The sequence below is a fragment of the Balaenoptera acutorostrata genome, chromosome 1 (assembly GCF_949987535.1).
Source record: "Balaenoptera acutorostrata chromosome 1, mBalAcu1.1, whole genome shotgun sequence".
NCBI classification, from domain to species: domain Eukaryota; kingdom Metazoa; phylum Chordata; class Mammalia; order Artiodactyla; family Balaenopteridae; genus Balaenoptera; species Balaenoptera acutorostrata.
In genome coordinates, this window is record NC_080064.1 from 76,810,463 (window position 1) to 76,827,371 (window position 16,909).

General features: G+C 36.4%; 1 protein-coding gene across 1 annotated transcript in view; it reads left to right on the top strand.

Moving 5' to 3' along the window:
* The first annotated feature begins 372 nt into the window (after nt 1–372).
* The window catches only part of SH3GLB1 (SH3 domain containing GRB2 like, endophilin B1), a 38,664-nt gene continuing 22,127 nt past the window's right edge, over nt 373–16,909 (top strand). The window contains exons 1-5 of the mRNA XM_007173048.2: nt 373–773; nt 9,927–10,068; nt 12,745–12,873; nt 15,029–15,162; nt 16,615–16,707. Coding sequence (XP_007173110.1) covers nt 702–773; nt 9,927–10,068; nt 12,745–12,873; nt 15,029–15,162; nt 16,615–16,707 — 570 coding nt within the window. The 5' untranslated portion in view covers nt 373–701. The remainder of the gene's footprint in view (nt 774–9,926; nt 10,069–12,744; nt 12,874–15,028; nt 15,163–16,614; nt 16,708–16,909) is intronic.

Below are 16,909 nucleotides of genomic sequence, written 5' to 3' on the forward strand. Positions count from 1 at the left end.
CGTTCGCCAAGTGCCATCCAGGCGTCAGGGACCAGCGGGGCGCGGGTGCTACATGATGACAGGGAGCTGGTGGTTCTAATTCCACAGATACTGTAATTTTATGCTACAACTTCCATATTTTCACTTAAAACAAAAAGGGGGGATTTGGGTTGTCTCTGCTCTTGGTTCTCAGGGGCTTACTTGCAAACACGCAGCGCCACAGCTGCCCCGCGGCGCGCCCCTGACAACGAACACGACCCTCCCAGAGGCGGAACTGGCCAAGCTCCCAGCGCGCCCCGCGGCGATCCTGAAGGGGTCGCTGTTCCCGCGATAACCTCTACAAAGGCTCCGCCCCGCGGCCCGCGCTCTCTTCCTCCGTTGGGGACCAGGACTCTTACGGCCGGGTTGCCCGGTTGTCCTCTGCAGGCCCACCGCTGCCCCTGCCGACGTTAGTGGCAGCACTACCGGAGGGGCAGGCCCTGTGTCTCGGCCGCCGCCGCCGCCGCCTGGGCGCGCGGCCGGCTCCGAGGCGCTAGTTCTCTCCCCTCGCCCCACCCTCTCTCTCCCCCTTCACGGAAACGACAGCTGCGGCGGCGGGACTGGCGCCGCCTCCCTCCACCTACCACGTCTGCCCCCGCCACTCGCCCGGCGCCCCAGCCCGGCCGCGGCGCCTCAGCCTCCCCGCTAGGTCAGCCGGCAGCTCCGCCCGGCTGCCTCCCAGGATGAACATCATGGACTTCAACGTGAAGAAGCTGGCGGCCGACGCGGGCACCTTCCTCAGTCGTGCAGTGCAGGTACCGCGGCGGGAAGAAGGGGTGGCGACTCCCGAAGGGGCCAGGGAGGGTTCACCCGAGGCGGCCGCGCCCTCCGCACCCGGCTTCGCCGACCGCCTGGCGGGCCTGCTGCGGCCGGAGGCCCGGGTTATGGGCGCGGCCTGGTGCCCTTCTGGGCCCGGCGGCCGTTTTCCTCCCTGCTCCTGCCCAACCGCAGCTCCCGGTGAAGCGAGGCGGAGTGGGGACGGGGCCCGGAGCTTCCTCCCTCCTCTGGAGGTCGCCTTGATTTTGGCTTCGGGCCGAGGCACAGCACCATCCGCCTTTCTGACCTCACGACGCCGGTGCTCGTGTGACCCCCCTCCCGGGGCTGGCGGAGGCCTTGCGAGTCCGCGGCGTAACAGACCGTTCTTGAACCACCCCCACCCTTTCATTTCGTCTCTCTCACTCTCCTCGCCGAGTCCAAGAAGGAAGTTTCCTTTTCCTGCCCCTCAACCCAGAGAGCTGCCAGCACAGTTCCCTGCAGTCCTCTCTCACCCCGAGAGGACGGTCCCTGGGCTTGGCAGTCCGCGGGAGAAATGGAGATCGCCAGTTGGCGTCCAGACTTTGCCAGGGCCACTGAGTTTGGGGGGTTCCCACTCATTTTCGAAATGGGAAGCACTGACAGTAGGGCAGCGCGAGAGAAAGGGAAGATTCATGTTGTGCTTCTAGTCACAGGAACATTTTTCAAATACACTTTAAGGGGAAAAGTTGACCGTCTCGCGGTATTCAGAAATCAAGGAAGTGTCAGTACTAGGGAACTTGGACAGTTTTCTACAGTCATCACCCACATTATGCCAACTCAGTTAAATCTACGAACAGATGTAAATTTCACCACAGCATGGGTTGTAAACAGTCTGGTGTTTAAGTTGATGACATAGTCACAGTAGCAACAACATTCTCTTTTGTAAAGAGAAAACAAAAATAGTTTTCTAATATAACATACCAAATTGATACTGAAATAAATCATTTATATGCATCACTGCTTTCCTTATCTCCTTTACCCCGGTTTTATTGGCATAGTTGATCTTACATTGCACTATTTTTGGCAAAGAATCATAGAACTAGAGCAAGATAATGGCTGCCTACATTGTGAGCTTTGGTGTTGTTTCAGTGCTGATTCCATGTGATTCTAGATGCTGAATGCAGATTTGACACTAAGTAATGCCACTCTTAAATACAGCTAGAGGGACTTACCTGGTGGTCCAGTGGTTAAGACTCCTGGCTTCCACTGCAGAGGTTAGATCCCTGGTGGGGGAACTAAGATCCCGCATGCCACGCGGCGGGACCATAAGTAAGTAAATAAAAATAAATATATACATACAAACATCTAGATATGTTTTCAAGGTGCATAATCTGCACTGCTTAAATAGGACACATATATTACAAATTGATTTAAATAATTGATAGACTTGATTTAAAAAATCTGACAGAGCTCTCAAGATGTACTTCCCGAATGAATTTCAATTACTCATTGTTTCAAATTCTCTAGGAAAAAGTTTTAAAATTATAATCTGTTAGTTATCAAATAATTTTCAGTTTTAAATACTTAAGTGCCTACTCCATGTCTGTGTGTCACTACAATTTTGGACACTAGTGATACAGCAGTGAATAAAATCAACACAATGCCCTCCTGAAGCTTACAATCTAACAGGATAAGACAAACTAGTAAATACATCAGGTGGTGATGGAGAAGATGGCCAAAAGGGATAGGTTAAGGGCAGGGGTGATGGTTGTTGCCATGTTGTATAGACATGATGGTAAGGGCAAGCCTTTCTGATAGGATCAAATTCGAAAAGACCTCAAGGAAGTGACAGTTCCCAGTTTTTTTTGGAGGAAAAGCATTTCAGGCAGAGGCAACAAGTGCAGAATCTGAGGTTGCAGGGGTGCTAGGGAGACCAGTTAGGGAGCTGTGGCCATAGGACAGGCAAAAGGTGTTATGACTTAAATAATGATAGCATAGCAGGGGAGGTTCAGAATCTAACCAGTATTGCATGTCATATTGGCTCTGGAGTATGAGAGGAAGATGAGTCAAGGATGACTCTGAGGTTTTGGCTTGAGCCATTTACTAAGAAGGGAAAAATTTCAGGATGAACAGGTTCTTTAATGTGACTTTTTATATTAAGTCTGTATCTGTTAGAGGTACATTTTGAAATATTTATGTATAAACTATATCATGTCTGAGAATTGCTTTAAAATATTTTAGAAGAAAGAAAGATGGGTAGTTGAAACAACATTGGCAGAAGGTTGATACTTGCTGATGCTGGGTTATGGGTTCATGAGGTTTTATTATACTATTATACTTTTGTTTATGTTTGACATTTTCCACAATTTTTTAAAATAAATTTATTTTATTTTTGGCTGCATTGGGTCTTTGTTGCTGCGCGCGGGCTATCTCTAGTTGCGGCGAGCAGGGGCTTCTCATTGCGGTGGCTTCTCTTGTTGTGGAGCACGGACTCTAGGTGCACAGGCTTCAGTAGTTGTGGCACGCGGGCTCCGTAGTTGTGGCTCACAGGCAGTAGTTGTGGCGCACAGGCTTAGTTGCTCCGCGGCATGTGGGATCTTCCCGGACCAGGGCTCGAACCCATGTCCCCTGCATTGGCAGTCGGATTCTTAACCACTGCGCCACCAGGGAAGTCACCACAATTCTTTAAAATAAAATATGTAAGGGAAAAAAGGATGGTTCCAAAATGTAATGTGAAATTTGGAATGCTGTGTGGTAATTTTCAACAGAACACGGCTTTCTCGTTTCTGTATTTAGTCGATAACTGAGTTCCTACTCTAAATTGAGTTGACATCAGTGTAGTGCCAAAGTGCCAAGTTTCATGCTAAGAATAGTATAAGAGCTATGCCAGTTACTCATTATAAGCAATAAAAACAGTAGGAATGGAATTTAGCTTTGATATTTCTAAATAATTCTATTCAAATCAAATTATACCTTAAGGAATAGGCCATTCTCTGGTTAGACAGCTGCTATACATTTTTTCATTTTACTTAAAAATTAAACATGTTCCCTGTTTTAAAAAAAAGTAAAATCAAACTACTAAATCATATAAATGAGTTCCATTACTCCACTCTCACTCATATAAAATGTGTTTATATACCTCGGTACTTTAAAAAGAATATTAAGGTAAAATGTATAAATGAATAGGAGTATTCATTCCCTAACAATCCATTTGGGTGTTTCTGTTGTTCGTGATGCCTTCAGTAGAACACAAAAGGATCAGGTAATATATCCTTGATAAATTGTTGACTTTATTAATGTCTTAAAAACCATTCAAGTCCTACCTTTTCAGTCCAGATTCCTTAATTGAGAATTAAGTACTCCCTTCCAGCCTTGTCTTTTCTCTCACTCATATATAAATACTGTATTCCTATCAAATTATTTTTTTAATTTCAAAAATATCTTGTACTTTTCTAACTCTAGATTTTTCTTCATACAGTTAAACTCATCTTGAATGCTCTCTGCTCCCTTTCTGTGGCCTTTCCTTACCTCAAGATATAACTTCAAGTCCATCTCAGACCACAGAATCTTGATGTGAATTCCTATGTCAATTCCTGTGTCATTTTTCAATTTTGTATGATCATGTGGCATTTCTCTTGTAATGAATTATTATGTAAGGTCTCTTAGAACTCTGAAATTCTGTCACTCTGTGGCTTTCGCATCATTAATAAGATTGTATGTCTAAAGGAATCAACTCTCTTTTTTAATAAATTTATTATTTATTTATTTATTTTTGGCTGCGTTGGGTCTTCGTCGCTGCGCGCGGGCTTCCTCTAGTTGCGGCGAGTGGGAGCTACTCTTCCTTGCGGTGCGCGTGTTTCTCACTGTGGTGGCTTCTCTTGTTGTGGAGCACGGGCTCTAGGCACGCGGGCTTCAGTAGTTGTGGCCTGTGGGCTCTAGAGCACAGGCTCAGAAGTTGTGGCGCACAACTTAGTTGCTACGAGGCATGTGAGATCTTCCCGGACCAGGGCTCGAACCCATGTCCCCTGCATTGGCAGGCGGATTCTCTACCACTGTGCCACCAGGGAGGTCCCCAACTCTCTTTCTTATTCCCCTCTCACAATATCCAATATGGTTTTCTGTTCGTTTTTTGTTTTAATTTTTATGTCATTTTAGCCAAGAAAGTAGTATCCGTATGCAAAGTTTACTCTTTGAATCATTTAGCATGTTAAATAATTATTTTTATGAGTATTTTTCTAACATTATATCTGCTGACCTTGAAGTTGATTAATGCTAGTCTGAAACAAACTCATTAATTGAACCTATATTTATTGAGTACCTCCTAGGTGCTTGGTATTGAAGGATACAAAAATGAATGAGACCCAGTTGCTGCCCTCAAGGACTTCATAATCTACTCTCAATTTATCATAGTTAAATATTCTTTGTAGTAAATATCCATTTTGTGAATTACTGTTCTTCATTTGATAAATCTTTCAAGTGGGCGCATTTTTAATTCAGAATTGATATTGAAGCAAAACTTTGCTCACCATCGTTAAAATGATATACTCTCTAAAAAAATATTTTCAAACTAAATTACTGAGGGAAGGGGGTTCATTTTAATTTTCTAACATTTTCTTTGAACTGACTACTAAAGTTACATTATGAACTTCATGAACACCAGCTATTTTCTGATGGGGAAGAGGTCTTTAAACTTTAGTTGCAAGTTTGGCCTTTATCTCCCATTTAATTTAGCAAGCACAATAGTGTATCTAAGCTGGAGATGTAAAGATGAATTATGATGCTGGCCTCCACCAGCTCCTGTCAGATCCTGTCTGGATGCAATTCCACTCTCTCTCAGGTCCTCCTGAAATTCCATTTCTTTTATAGAATTTAAATTGCAGTAACTTCACCATGTCTCTGAAATTCTAATAAATATATCCCATTCAAAGGCCATACATTTTCTCATTCTGTAAAAACTCTTCGCGTTTAGTGTTACCCAAAACTATGTTCACATCCTTTGGTGCTGTTGGCATTAATTTAGTAAACAACTAGATAGAACATGTTTTGTTAACCTGATATTAAAATAATTGTGTATGAGCTTAGAACAGAAGTTCTCAGTCTTAGCTACACTTAAAATTACCCGAGGAATCTTTACAGGCTGCACCTCAGTCCAGTTAAATTAGAATCCTTGGAATTGGATTCAGCATCAGTGTTTTTGAAAGCTCCCGCAATTCCAAAGAGCAGCCAAAATTGAGAACCAGTTGAGGAGAATCTACTTTACAGTTTACTAATATATTCAGAGTTTGTGTTATACATTTGCCCCCAAGAAGTTTAGAATACTTTTAAACTATTACTTTACCCAGTCAAAGAATTGATGGTTAGAGTTTATATTAAATAGATGTCTTTGATCACACAGACTTTTTACTTGTAGTCCTTTATTCTCTCTAGTAAATCAGGGCATGGAATCCAGGCTTCTTATTTCATACTGTAGCCTATATGTCTATCCTGTAGTAAAGGAAGGATTGCAGTGCCTGGCATAAAGTGGCTGACTCAAAGACAATCCTTTTCTTAAAGCAATGTTTAGAGAAAATATATAAAGAGTGGATTAACCTTTCTTTTCTCAGGTCATTTTACTGGGTTACTAATGAAATATTATGAAAGAATAGCACATTAAATTACATTTTAGAGAACATTGGGTTTGGATTTCTATGACTTTTTTGCAGTCTGACATTCATTGTAGCTTGTTTTCACAGAAGTTTTTAATTATTAAATGGTAGTGCTATACATGCATTAAAATACATGCTTAAAATCAAATGTAGTTTATAATGAACAACTATCAGCACTAATTGACTACAAAGTCAGTAATGATTTTGGACTTAAAGATGTTAAAAACTAAAATTTTTAGGGTAAAATTTAAAATTTTTGGCAATTAGGAAAGGGGTCTTTTTTTTTAAAGAAAGAATAAGTCTTTTGTCCTTCTGACAAAGATATCATAATTTTATGTTTGTGTTTAAGCAGTATTGTTAAGATCATAAAATCCTTGAGGGCAAGAACCATGTCATATGCTAAATATATATCTCACATACAGTTGAAGAAAAAGTATGTATTCTCCACAAATATCTTTGATTAATAATTCTTCTTAATTTAGTTGATATAACTCATCATTTTCTGTAGTTGATGTATTCTTAAAAATGTTTTAGAGGAAAATTTATGTATTAAGTGTTGTACTAGTTTGTTATCTTAATATGTCATACCTTGTGATTAACAATGGAAAAAATCCTTAAATCCCCACAGTGATAAAATCATGGGAAATATGTCTTTTTTTTTTTTTTTTTAATGAGGATCTTGAATCAGATGCGTATGTTTGATTGATTGATTGATTGATTGATTTTGGCTGTGTTGGGTCTTCGTTTCTGTGCGAGGGCTTTCTCCAGTTGCGGCAAGCGGGGGCCACTCTTCATCGCGATGCGCGGGCCTCTCTCGCTGCGGAGCACAGGCTCCAGACGCACAGGCTCAGCAGCCGTGGCTCACGGGCCCAGCCGCTCCGCGGCATGTGGGATCCTCCCAGGCCAGGGCTCGAACCCGCGTCCCCTGCATTAGCAGGCAGACTCCCAACCACTGCGCCACCAGGGAAGCCCGGGAAATATGTCTTTTACAATTACACATTGAAATAATAAAATTTAAATTTATGATTTCAACTTAAATATATGATAACATTAGCAATGTTCTTATGTCGCCTCCCACCCTTTTATTGTTTATTTTAGATAGGATTGAAGTTATTATCCTTAATTTGATGATGATTGAATATCAGGTAGGAAGCAGAGGTGGGCTGTAGGATACAGCTCACCAGAGTGCTATGAACAAAGAAACAGGGACAGAGAAGCACAAGGTGTGTTTAGGTAATGGTGATAGAAAATATTAATTGCTTGAAATCAGCAAGTATTTTACTTGAAGGGTAGCATAGTATATAATAAGACTATGATTCAAACAGATACAAGATTGAATCCCAACACTGACATCTTAGGGTGAAATTTTAAACCATCCTGAGCCTCAATTTCTTCATCACTAAATTTATGATTCTTACCTGTGTAACAAGATGTTTTTGAGTACATGATACAAAATGCACAGCAACTGTTTTTCACTCTCAGAAAATGCAAGTAAACATCAGAATTTGTTACTGGTACTTAAATACATTGCTCATGTGGTTCTTCCTACAGAACTTATATTTTCTGAACAGGCTTTCTATAATCAAACTATCTCACTCATACTTAAGGGTTCCATAAATTCACTCAGTTAATCATTCAGTCACTGGATCAAGAAACAATAGGACCATCTGTGTTGGTCCTCTGTCCACCATCTTTTTATCTTTGTATCCTTATTTTCAAATTACTTGTTTGTTGTCTGTCTTCTCCATTAATATGTAAGCTTCCTTAGAGCAGAAACCTTGTCTGTTTTTTGGCTTCTGAAATCCATGTGCTTAGAATAATGCCTAGCACATATGTAGGTGCTTAATAAATATTTGTTGGAATGAATGGAATGAACAAACAAAATAGATATACTTGCTTACTAAGGAGCTAAGTGGAGAATTTTTCTCTACTGGTAGATCATCCTTTATAGATGATGTTCACTTGGGTGAACTACTCGTTGCATTATCTGGGACATAATCTATTTAACCAAGGGAGGTAGACTTGGAACCTGTAAAATTCTAATGGATACCTTTGGCAGGTCTACAGCTTAGAATCTTCAGGGATCTGTAAAGAATATCAGCATTCTCTCTTAAGAATTAGATTGCATAGTTACCCAGCTGACCTTGGGGTCAGAGTTTTGATCTTTTTCCCAATGCCTCTCCTATTCTTGGTTACAGTACACTGCAAGTTTACAGGCTTAGGCAATAGCTTTGGAACTACTATTCTCAGTTCCACCCATTGGGTCAGGGTTTGGCGACAGGCCAGTCTTTAAAAGACCTAAAGCTTTACAAAAGCTATTGAAGCTATTTCTAGGCCTTGAATAAAACCTTTAGGGGGGGTGTACCAGAAGTCTAAGAAAAACATTCTAAAAGCTAAAAGTGCTAACTGATAATCAATTGAAAGTATTAGACCAAGAAGGATGCTAAAAGAAACAGATAATAAAATTCAGAAAAACGGAGCTGCAGAAGATATTTTAAAGGTTCACATTCTATTTTGTTATCCAGAAATGAGTCATGACTAATGAGTATAGAATTAGTGCTAGTGATATACCTCTGTTATGATGAGAAACCACATATTCTAGAGGAAAATTATGCATGATAAACAGCCTGAGTCATTGCTTCTAGTATTTAATTAAAAGTGTCCAGAAGTCTCTATAAAATCTACACAGAAATACTTTTACCTATTTGTTATTGTATGGGCAATGCTGCCTTTCCTCAAAAACCACTAAGGATAATAAAAACTGATATGTTGTGAGTATATTTAACTACATTTTATGATATTTAAAAGATGCCTCAGTAGTATGAATAGGATATGTTCCAAAAGTTAGTCCATAAATCAATTGCTGGAACATATTTTGAAAAAACAACTTAAATGATAGTTTCCCAGAACATCCCATAAAAGCCTGTCTAACTAGGTGTAAAGTGCCAATGATAAAAAGCCACATTAAACATAAATAGCTCTTTTTAAATTCAAAATAATAATTATCAGGCACTGAACAAAGTGATTTACATACATACCCTTACTTAATTCTTAAAACACCGTAATATATGTATTGTCTCTCTTTTGCGATGGAAGATACCTAAGGAAAAAATATTCAAAATCTTGCTCAGGTCACACAGCAGTGCAGTCAGGATTTGAATTCAGATCCAGCTGGCTCAAAACTTTTATTCCTTACCACTATGTTATCCTACCTTTATAATGTAAGAAATATTTATACACTTTATATACAGGACAGTATGCTAGATTTTCTATAGCATTCACACCATACATTTCAGCAGAACTAAGGATATGTATTAACTATGGAATAGGATTATCCTAAGTGCCACAAAAGAGGTATGGATAAATTACCAGAGGGGCAAAAAGGAGCATTCATATACAACAGTTTACAATTATTTGTATGCCTGGGATTGTTTGGATTTGAGTTTTCTTTTTAATTATTGATATAGATTCCTAAAATGTATTTGGGGTATATTTAACTTTTTTTTTAAACTGTATGATCAATAACAGTTCACAGAAGAAAAGCTTGGCCAGGCAGAGAAGACAGAATTGGATGCTCACTTAGAGAACCTCCTTAGCAAAGCTGAATGTACCAAAGTATGGACAGAAAAAATAATGAAACAAACTGAAGTGTTATTGCAGCCAAATCCAAGTAAGAAATTTTTTACCTTTTGTCTCCATTATTGACTAATCTTATTAAAAGGTACTGTTAATAGGTTTTTTTAATGTTTTTAAAAAAAAGTTTTAATGGCTGTTGGAAAACATTTTTTGGTTATGGCTTTGGGGTCTATAATTTTGTGTGTGTGCTTTTGGTGAAGAAGAGGGTGATAAACACTTCATTGTATACCCTCTAACAAATTGACAAGTAACATTTTTCAGGCCTCTATAGAATCCTCTTGAAAACTCAATTTCAGGCAGCGAGTTTGAATTTTAAGAGTTACGAAAGCCTGTGTAGATAAATTAATCTTCCTTTCTCATCCAGGGGAGAATTGTCCCTAGTAATTAAGGAAAAATATATAGAAACTTAAGTAGTTACCAACTATTTATGTTTATGTTAAGTTTTACATTTTTACACAAATTATTCCGTTTGATTTTCAGACAACACCATAAAGCTTTTCAGATCACCTAAGTCAATAACGTCGCAAATAAGGTGCATAATAATTGTTTTAATTGAAACTCACAAGTTAGCATTTTGTTCAGTGTAGCATATAGCTAATTAGAAGTGGAACTTGAACTAGAACCAGGTGTACTGACACCCTGAGTTTTACAGATCAAAACTGAAGGACAAAAGCAACAATAACAATTCCTGCTTTCCTTCCCCTTTTCCCCAGTGTTATTGTGACCATGTTGTGAAATGCCATAAACTTACTTTAAGTTACTAACTTAAAGTTCCAAGCTTTAGACTTTGTTGCTATTACGTAAACCTCAAGCACTATACAAAATATTAGTAATACTGTGCCATTTTAGTTAAATTGTGGTGACTTTTTAAAATAGTCCTTTTACACTTTGAGTGAGGCCTGTTGTCTTTGGACACCATGTGTTATTTCTTATTCATTTAAGGCTACTTAAATAATATATCATGGCACCTTATAAAAAAGAAAGAAAGAGAAAAGAAAGTAGTAGACGTTTTTCCTCTTGTTCCTTGCTCTATCCATAGTTCCTCAAATATATAGTCTGTTCTGCAACATGTTTTTGTGATTGGCAAATAAGCTCACACTCAACTGGTAAACGGGAATGATGTCGGTAGAAGGACATCATTACAATGGCTCATATAATACAGTTTTACATTAGTGTTTTAAGTCTAAAGTAGTAACAGAATTTTTTGTGTGTTTTATTTATGCTCTCATTATAAAGTTACACAGATTTTGAGTAGTCAGACCCAACCTTCTTTTTCCTGTAAGCCATGTTACTTTTAGTGCATGATGTTTCAGAACCTAGGATTTTTCAGAAATATACATTGTATTATAGCAGAATTGCCTGCATTTTTTGTTAAGGTTTTATGATGACCTTTTAATGCCCTATTGAAATGAAACATTTATTTAAAATATACCAATTTTTTTTTAACTGAATGAAATCAACATGGGATTCAACTTTAAACTTTTGACCAAATAGATAGACAGATGGCAAAGATAAGAATCACTCTCATGTCAGAAAATGAAGTTCTGCAATTTAGTTAACATCTTCTCAGTGGTTATGTTTTGAACTGACTCATTTTAACTAATTTAAAGGTTTTTAAATTTCTGCTTAAAAACTCTTCTGAGGCTGCACCAGAATCTACCACAAAAGCGAGTATTGTTCCAACAGCCTGTTTTATGTATTAAAATTAACACTTTTGCCAACTCCTGAAGTGTTTCTATTACTGGTTCAGCTTACTTTTGAAATTTTCAGTGCACTGTGTGACACTTCCACTTGTGGAGGAGTTATGTGAGGTCCTTAGAAGGAACCTATTTAACTGAGATTCTTTTTGGATTGTAATTTTATGTTTAATCATTGTTTCTAAAAAGTCTGAATCTTTGACTTTTTTCTTATTTGTCTCTGAAATATCTCACTGTTGGGCAGCAGTGTAATTGTGAATTTCTTAAATATTATGATAACCAAGTGTTTATTCAGATCTTACAGATGTTTTTTCCTTTTCATTTATGCTAATTCCTATTATTGCTTTTAGCCTTTTGTATTTTAAACTTATTTTTAATAATGAAATCTTTTGAGTGCTCAGATATTTATATACTTTAAACATAATTAAATAAAATTAAGCCAAGGAATCATATTGCTGATCTCTGTAGGCTATTCCAAATCTGATTGTTCCATTCCTTAAACTCCCAATATTTAGCCTCTAAGAGGGAGATTGAGCATATGAGCAAACTAAAGCAAAATAATAGTGGCAGAAGTATGTGACTCTTTGGTTTTTCTAGGTACCTTATATCTGTATTTTTATAACTGGAAATCCCTGATCTTAAAATTGTGTACATATATTCAAAGTTAAAAGTTAGACAGTATATGAATGGGGCAAAGGCAACTTCACTAGATATTAAAGGAATACCAACCCTTTCTGGAAGTTAAAATCCTATAAAATACTCATAATAGTTTTACTTTATTTTAAATATTTTTGTGCCAAAATATTTTATCAGATTTTTAAAATATAAGTTTCTTAGAGTTATGTAATACTCTTAACATGCAAATGAAAAATTATATATTAAGATATGTACTTGAAAGCATACTAATTTCATGTTTATTTTACAAGGTGATAAATGGCTAGTAGGAAAACAAAACAATCTTTCAAATAGCTTAGCTTTTTGAAATCATTGGTAATTTTAAACCTTTTTCCTAGATGCCAGGATAGAAGAATTTGTTTATGAGAAACTGGATAGAAAAGCTCCAAGTCGTATAAACAACCCAGAACTTTTGGGACAATATATGATTGATGCAGGGACTGAGTTTGGCCCTGGAACAGCTTATGGTAAGTGAAAGGCAAAAGGTCTGCTAAGAGATATCTTTACTCTTAGGTTTTTACTACTTTGAGACATCATTAACATTTACCTAATATTAGTAGAATCAATTTTAACTTCAAATTTTTTGTTTTAAAATTTTGGATGAAGTGACAAATGTAGGTGATCACTAAATATATTCTGTGTAACTTAGTATTTAATATATTTAAGCATATATTCTGAGAATTCACATCTTTTTAGGTCTAAATAGGTATTCCCATTGAATCTTGCAGCACCTTTGTTGTACTTCTTGTGATATATTGCAGTCTCTGTTTATATATGTCTCCTCTAGTTGATTTTTCTTTTTTAAGCTTTCTTGAGGATTTATTTCTATAATAAAGTACCTGGCACATACTAAGTATTTGAACTAGTGCTTTCGTTACCCAAGTAATGTCAGTACCACAAAAATATTAACAATGGTTCCCTCTCGATGTTTGGATGACATTTTATTTCTATTTTCCTCATATACTTTAAATTTTCTATTATGTTTTACAGTTATGCCAGCTTTTTTTAGTTGCTGTAGTGACTTTTTAAATGTATAACTCTGAAGCTCAGTTATATATCATTACCCCTCAAATCTAATTTTCTCAGAACATAAGATTTCAGATTTCTATAGCTTTTTTCCTGTTATTCATGGCTAATAATTCTTTTTATTAAGACTTGTGCAAGAAATTTGTCCTTATGGATATGAAATGATAGGTAACTTAAGTGATTTTCTACGTATATAGTCCTGATTTATGAAATAGCACATAAATTCTGGGACTAAATTAACTTAGTTTTAGTAGTATTTATGTCAGATGGAAATAACCTAAGTACTGTGTAATGAATGTTATTAATCCATTAACTGGCTTATAGCTGTACAACTTTGAGACTATTACATTGTGTTCTTCAAAATATAATTCTTTCAGAAGTCTGAAAATGCTTAAAATTTCTGTAGTTTTACTTCTAAATTTTAACTATAAATTTTATAAAAACTTTATATATTGATCAGATTTGTTATTGCCTTCTTGTGCCAGACTCAGTTAGATGCTGGGGTCATAAAGGTACGTGAAAACCCAGCCCTTTCCTTCACCAAGCTGAAGACCTAGTGGAGCATGAACATTCAGAAAGCTTCTAAATTTTTTCCTTTTTAACCTGCTTAATCTGTTTGCACTTCTAATAATTCCATTGAATGTACCCTGATTATTGGAAGTAGGCTTTGTGAATCTATTTATTAGTAATTGATAATAGTATTAGTAATAGATGAGTAGTATTAGTAATAAATTAGTATTAGTAATTGAATATTTCAGGAATTGGGCTAAGCACTGTACAATATATGTATTGGTAAATCCTCACTTATATCCTACTTGTAAATTCTGTTATCTCTGTGTAGAGATAGGGAAACTGAGTCTTAGAGAGGTTACATAGTTCATCCACAGCTAGTAATTCAAATGTAGATCTGTATCCAGAAATTGAGCTCTTAACTACGTTATATTATTACCTTCCTTATCAATCAGATCTAATTTTATCTGAGCATGAAGGAATTAAGATCCACAGAACTAAAGCTTATTAGAGGTAGAACTGGAGGTAGAACCAATCTTGTGGTTCTCTTTCTTTTTCTCTATTTTCTACTGAATTTGTCCTATTTAAGTATTAGGGTATATGTGCTGCAAAACATAGGTTTTTTTTTTTTAACTTAAGATACAAATATATACTCTTATTTATAGACAGGAGATAAGTGCATAAATACAGAAACAGAAGAATTTTGACTTGATCTACTTATTAAAATATTTTAAGAATTATACTTTTATAAATATATCTACACTATTTGAGCTGTGACCATAAGTATTTTTTAGTGTATCTGTCCTCTTTTGTCCCATTGGTAGAGTCGGTACAATTAACTATGATATGATAAGGAGTTCATCTTTGTCATTTTCATTTTGATATTTATAATCTTAAATTTACTTTCAAAATAAAACTACCTTAACTACAGTTAATTTTATTTGATTTTTACTTAAGTAAACAAGTAACAACTGACTTTAAGGCAGATCAAATTGCTGATTTATCTTAACATGATTTTCTGACATTACCAGACAATGGTAAAAAAAAAAAAAAAAAAAAAAAAAACCAAACTTTTTTCCTTTGCAGGTAATGCCCTTATTAAATGTGGAGAAACACAAAAACGAATTGGAACAGCAGACAGAGAGCTGATTCAAACATCAGCCTTAAATTTTCTCACTCCTTTAAGAAACTTTATAGAAGGAGATTACAAAACAATTGCTGTGAGTTGGAAAATGTTCATTTTTTTAGTAAAATAATTTAGGTATATACTTACAGTTTTTAATGAATAATTTGCCCTCTTAATGATTTTGTAGATGTAGCAGATTAGAAAAATTAAATAATCTAGTTAGATGCGTATTCCAACAGAACACAAAACTAACCAAAATAAAGGACTATTAATGATACGGACTCCACTTTTGTGTCCCTGTAGTGTTATTGAGGTGTCTTTACATCCATTCTTGTTCGTTACCAGCACTAAAATCTATAGAGAAGTTCCTGGAATGATTATTAAAATACGGCACAATTTATCACCACAGTATAGCCATATAGCTGTTCATTTAAACTGGGAGCCAGAATCCCAATTACTGGAAGCTATATTTCTGGCTATTAGCCTTTCTGTCTTTTTGTATCCCTAGAAGTCTATTATCTTCTTTTCACACAGCTGTGTTTTATTGCTGAAATAAAGAAAAAAATATCACTTTCCCAAACCTAATCTGTTAATCTATTATTTTTTTGGTTTAATTTGTTTTTTAAGTGATGGAGAGTGGAGTTCTAGGTGGATATCTTTTTCCTAAGATTTTTGCAAGACTGCTCTTTATTGTAAATACTATTTCAAACTTAATTTGAAGATTTCTTACTACAAAATATTATTGAAACTCAATATGTTTACAGTGAATTTGTGAATAAAAAGTTGTTGGGCCTGAGACAAAGGAAAAACCACAAAGATGAAATACGATTGAAAAGATATTAGATTGTCAATAGGATGATATTTGATATATGAATTATAAGAACTAATAAAGCAAACAGTGAATTCTTATAAACTTACCTGTTATAAAGAAGCTTGATGTTCCCATGAGGAATTCTAAGATATCGTACTAATTCTAAGATATCATACTGATGTTTGTTCATTATTCATTCTATAAATTTGAAATTCTGTTGTCGGAGTAATAGAGTTGCTTTTGGTGCTGTGGCACAGGGTTTCAAGGAGCTTTGCCCTGGGCCCTCTACCTTCTTCACCATAGGCACTTCCTAGATTATCTGTTGAATAATTCTTTGTTGTGGGAGCTATAGTGCATTATAAGATGTGTAGCAGCATCCCTGGCTTCTACCCAGTAGATGCTAGTAACGTCCCTCCCCCAATTATGACAACCAAGAAGATATTGCCAAATGTTCCCTGGAGGGGCAAAATCACAAAATATTAAAACTAATATTCCTTTGTTTCTACCATCACCTGCCGTCTTTCCCAGATATCTAGAATGTCTATCATTTTAAAATTGGAAATAGTGAGAAAATGGAGTCAGATACCTGAATCGTCACTTTAGAGCCAATTTTGTAATCATAGATCTTTATCAGATGATTCATGTATTTAATGGAGAATAATACTTTAAATATGTATGCTCTTACTGGATTTTTAGCCTCATTAGGCTTTTTTTTTTTCTTTCCTATATTTATAGAAAGAAAGGAAACTATTACAAAATAAGAGACTGGATTTGGATGCTGCAAAAACCAGACTAAAAAAGGCAAAAGCTGCAGAAACTAGAGCATCAGTAAGTAGTGTTTTTTTAATAGAACAATATTTTAGGTTAATAACTTTAAGACTTGTAAAAGATTTCGCTCATATAACATGCAAGCTGTAATCTATCATTAAGACTAGAATATGACTTTAGGGTATTGTTTTTGTGTTTTTAAACAAACTTTTCAGAACTTAATACATTCAAATCAGTGAAAAGTAGTCATATCAAGAGGCAA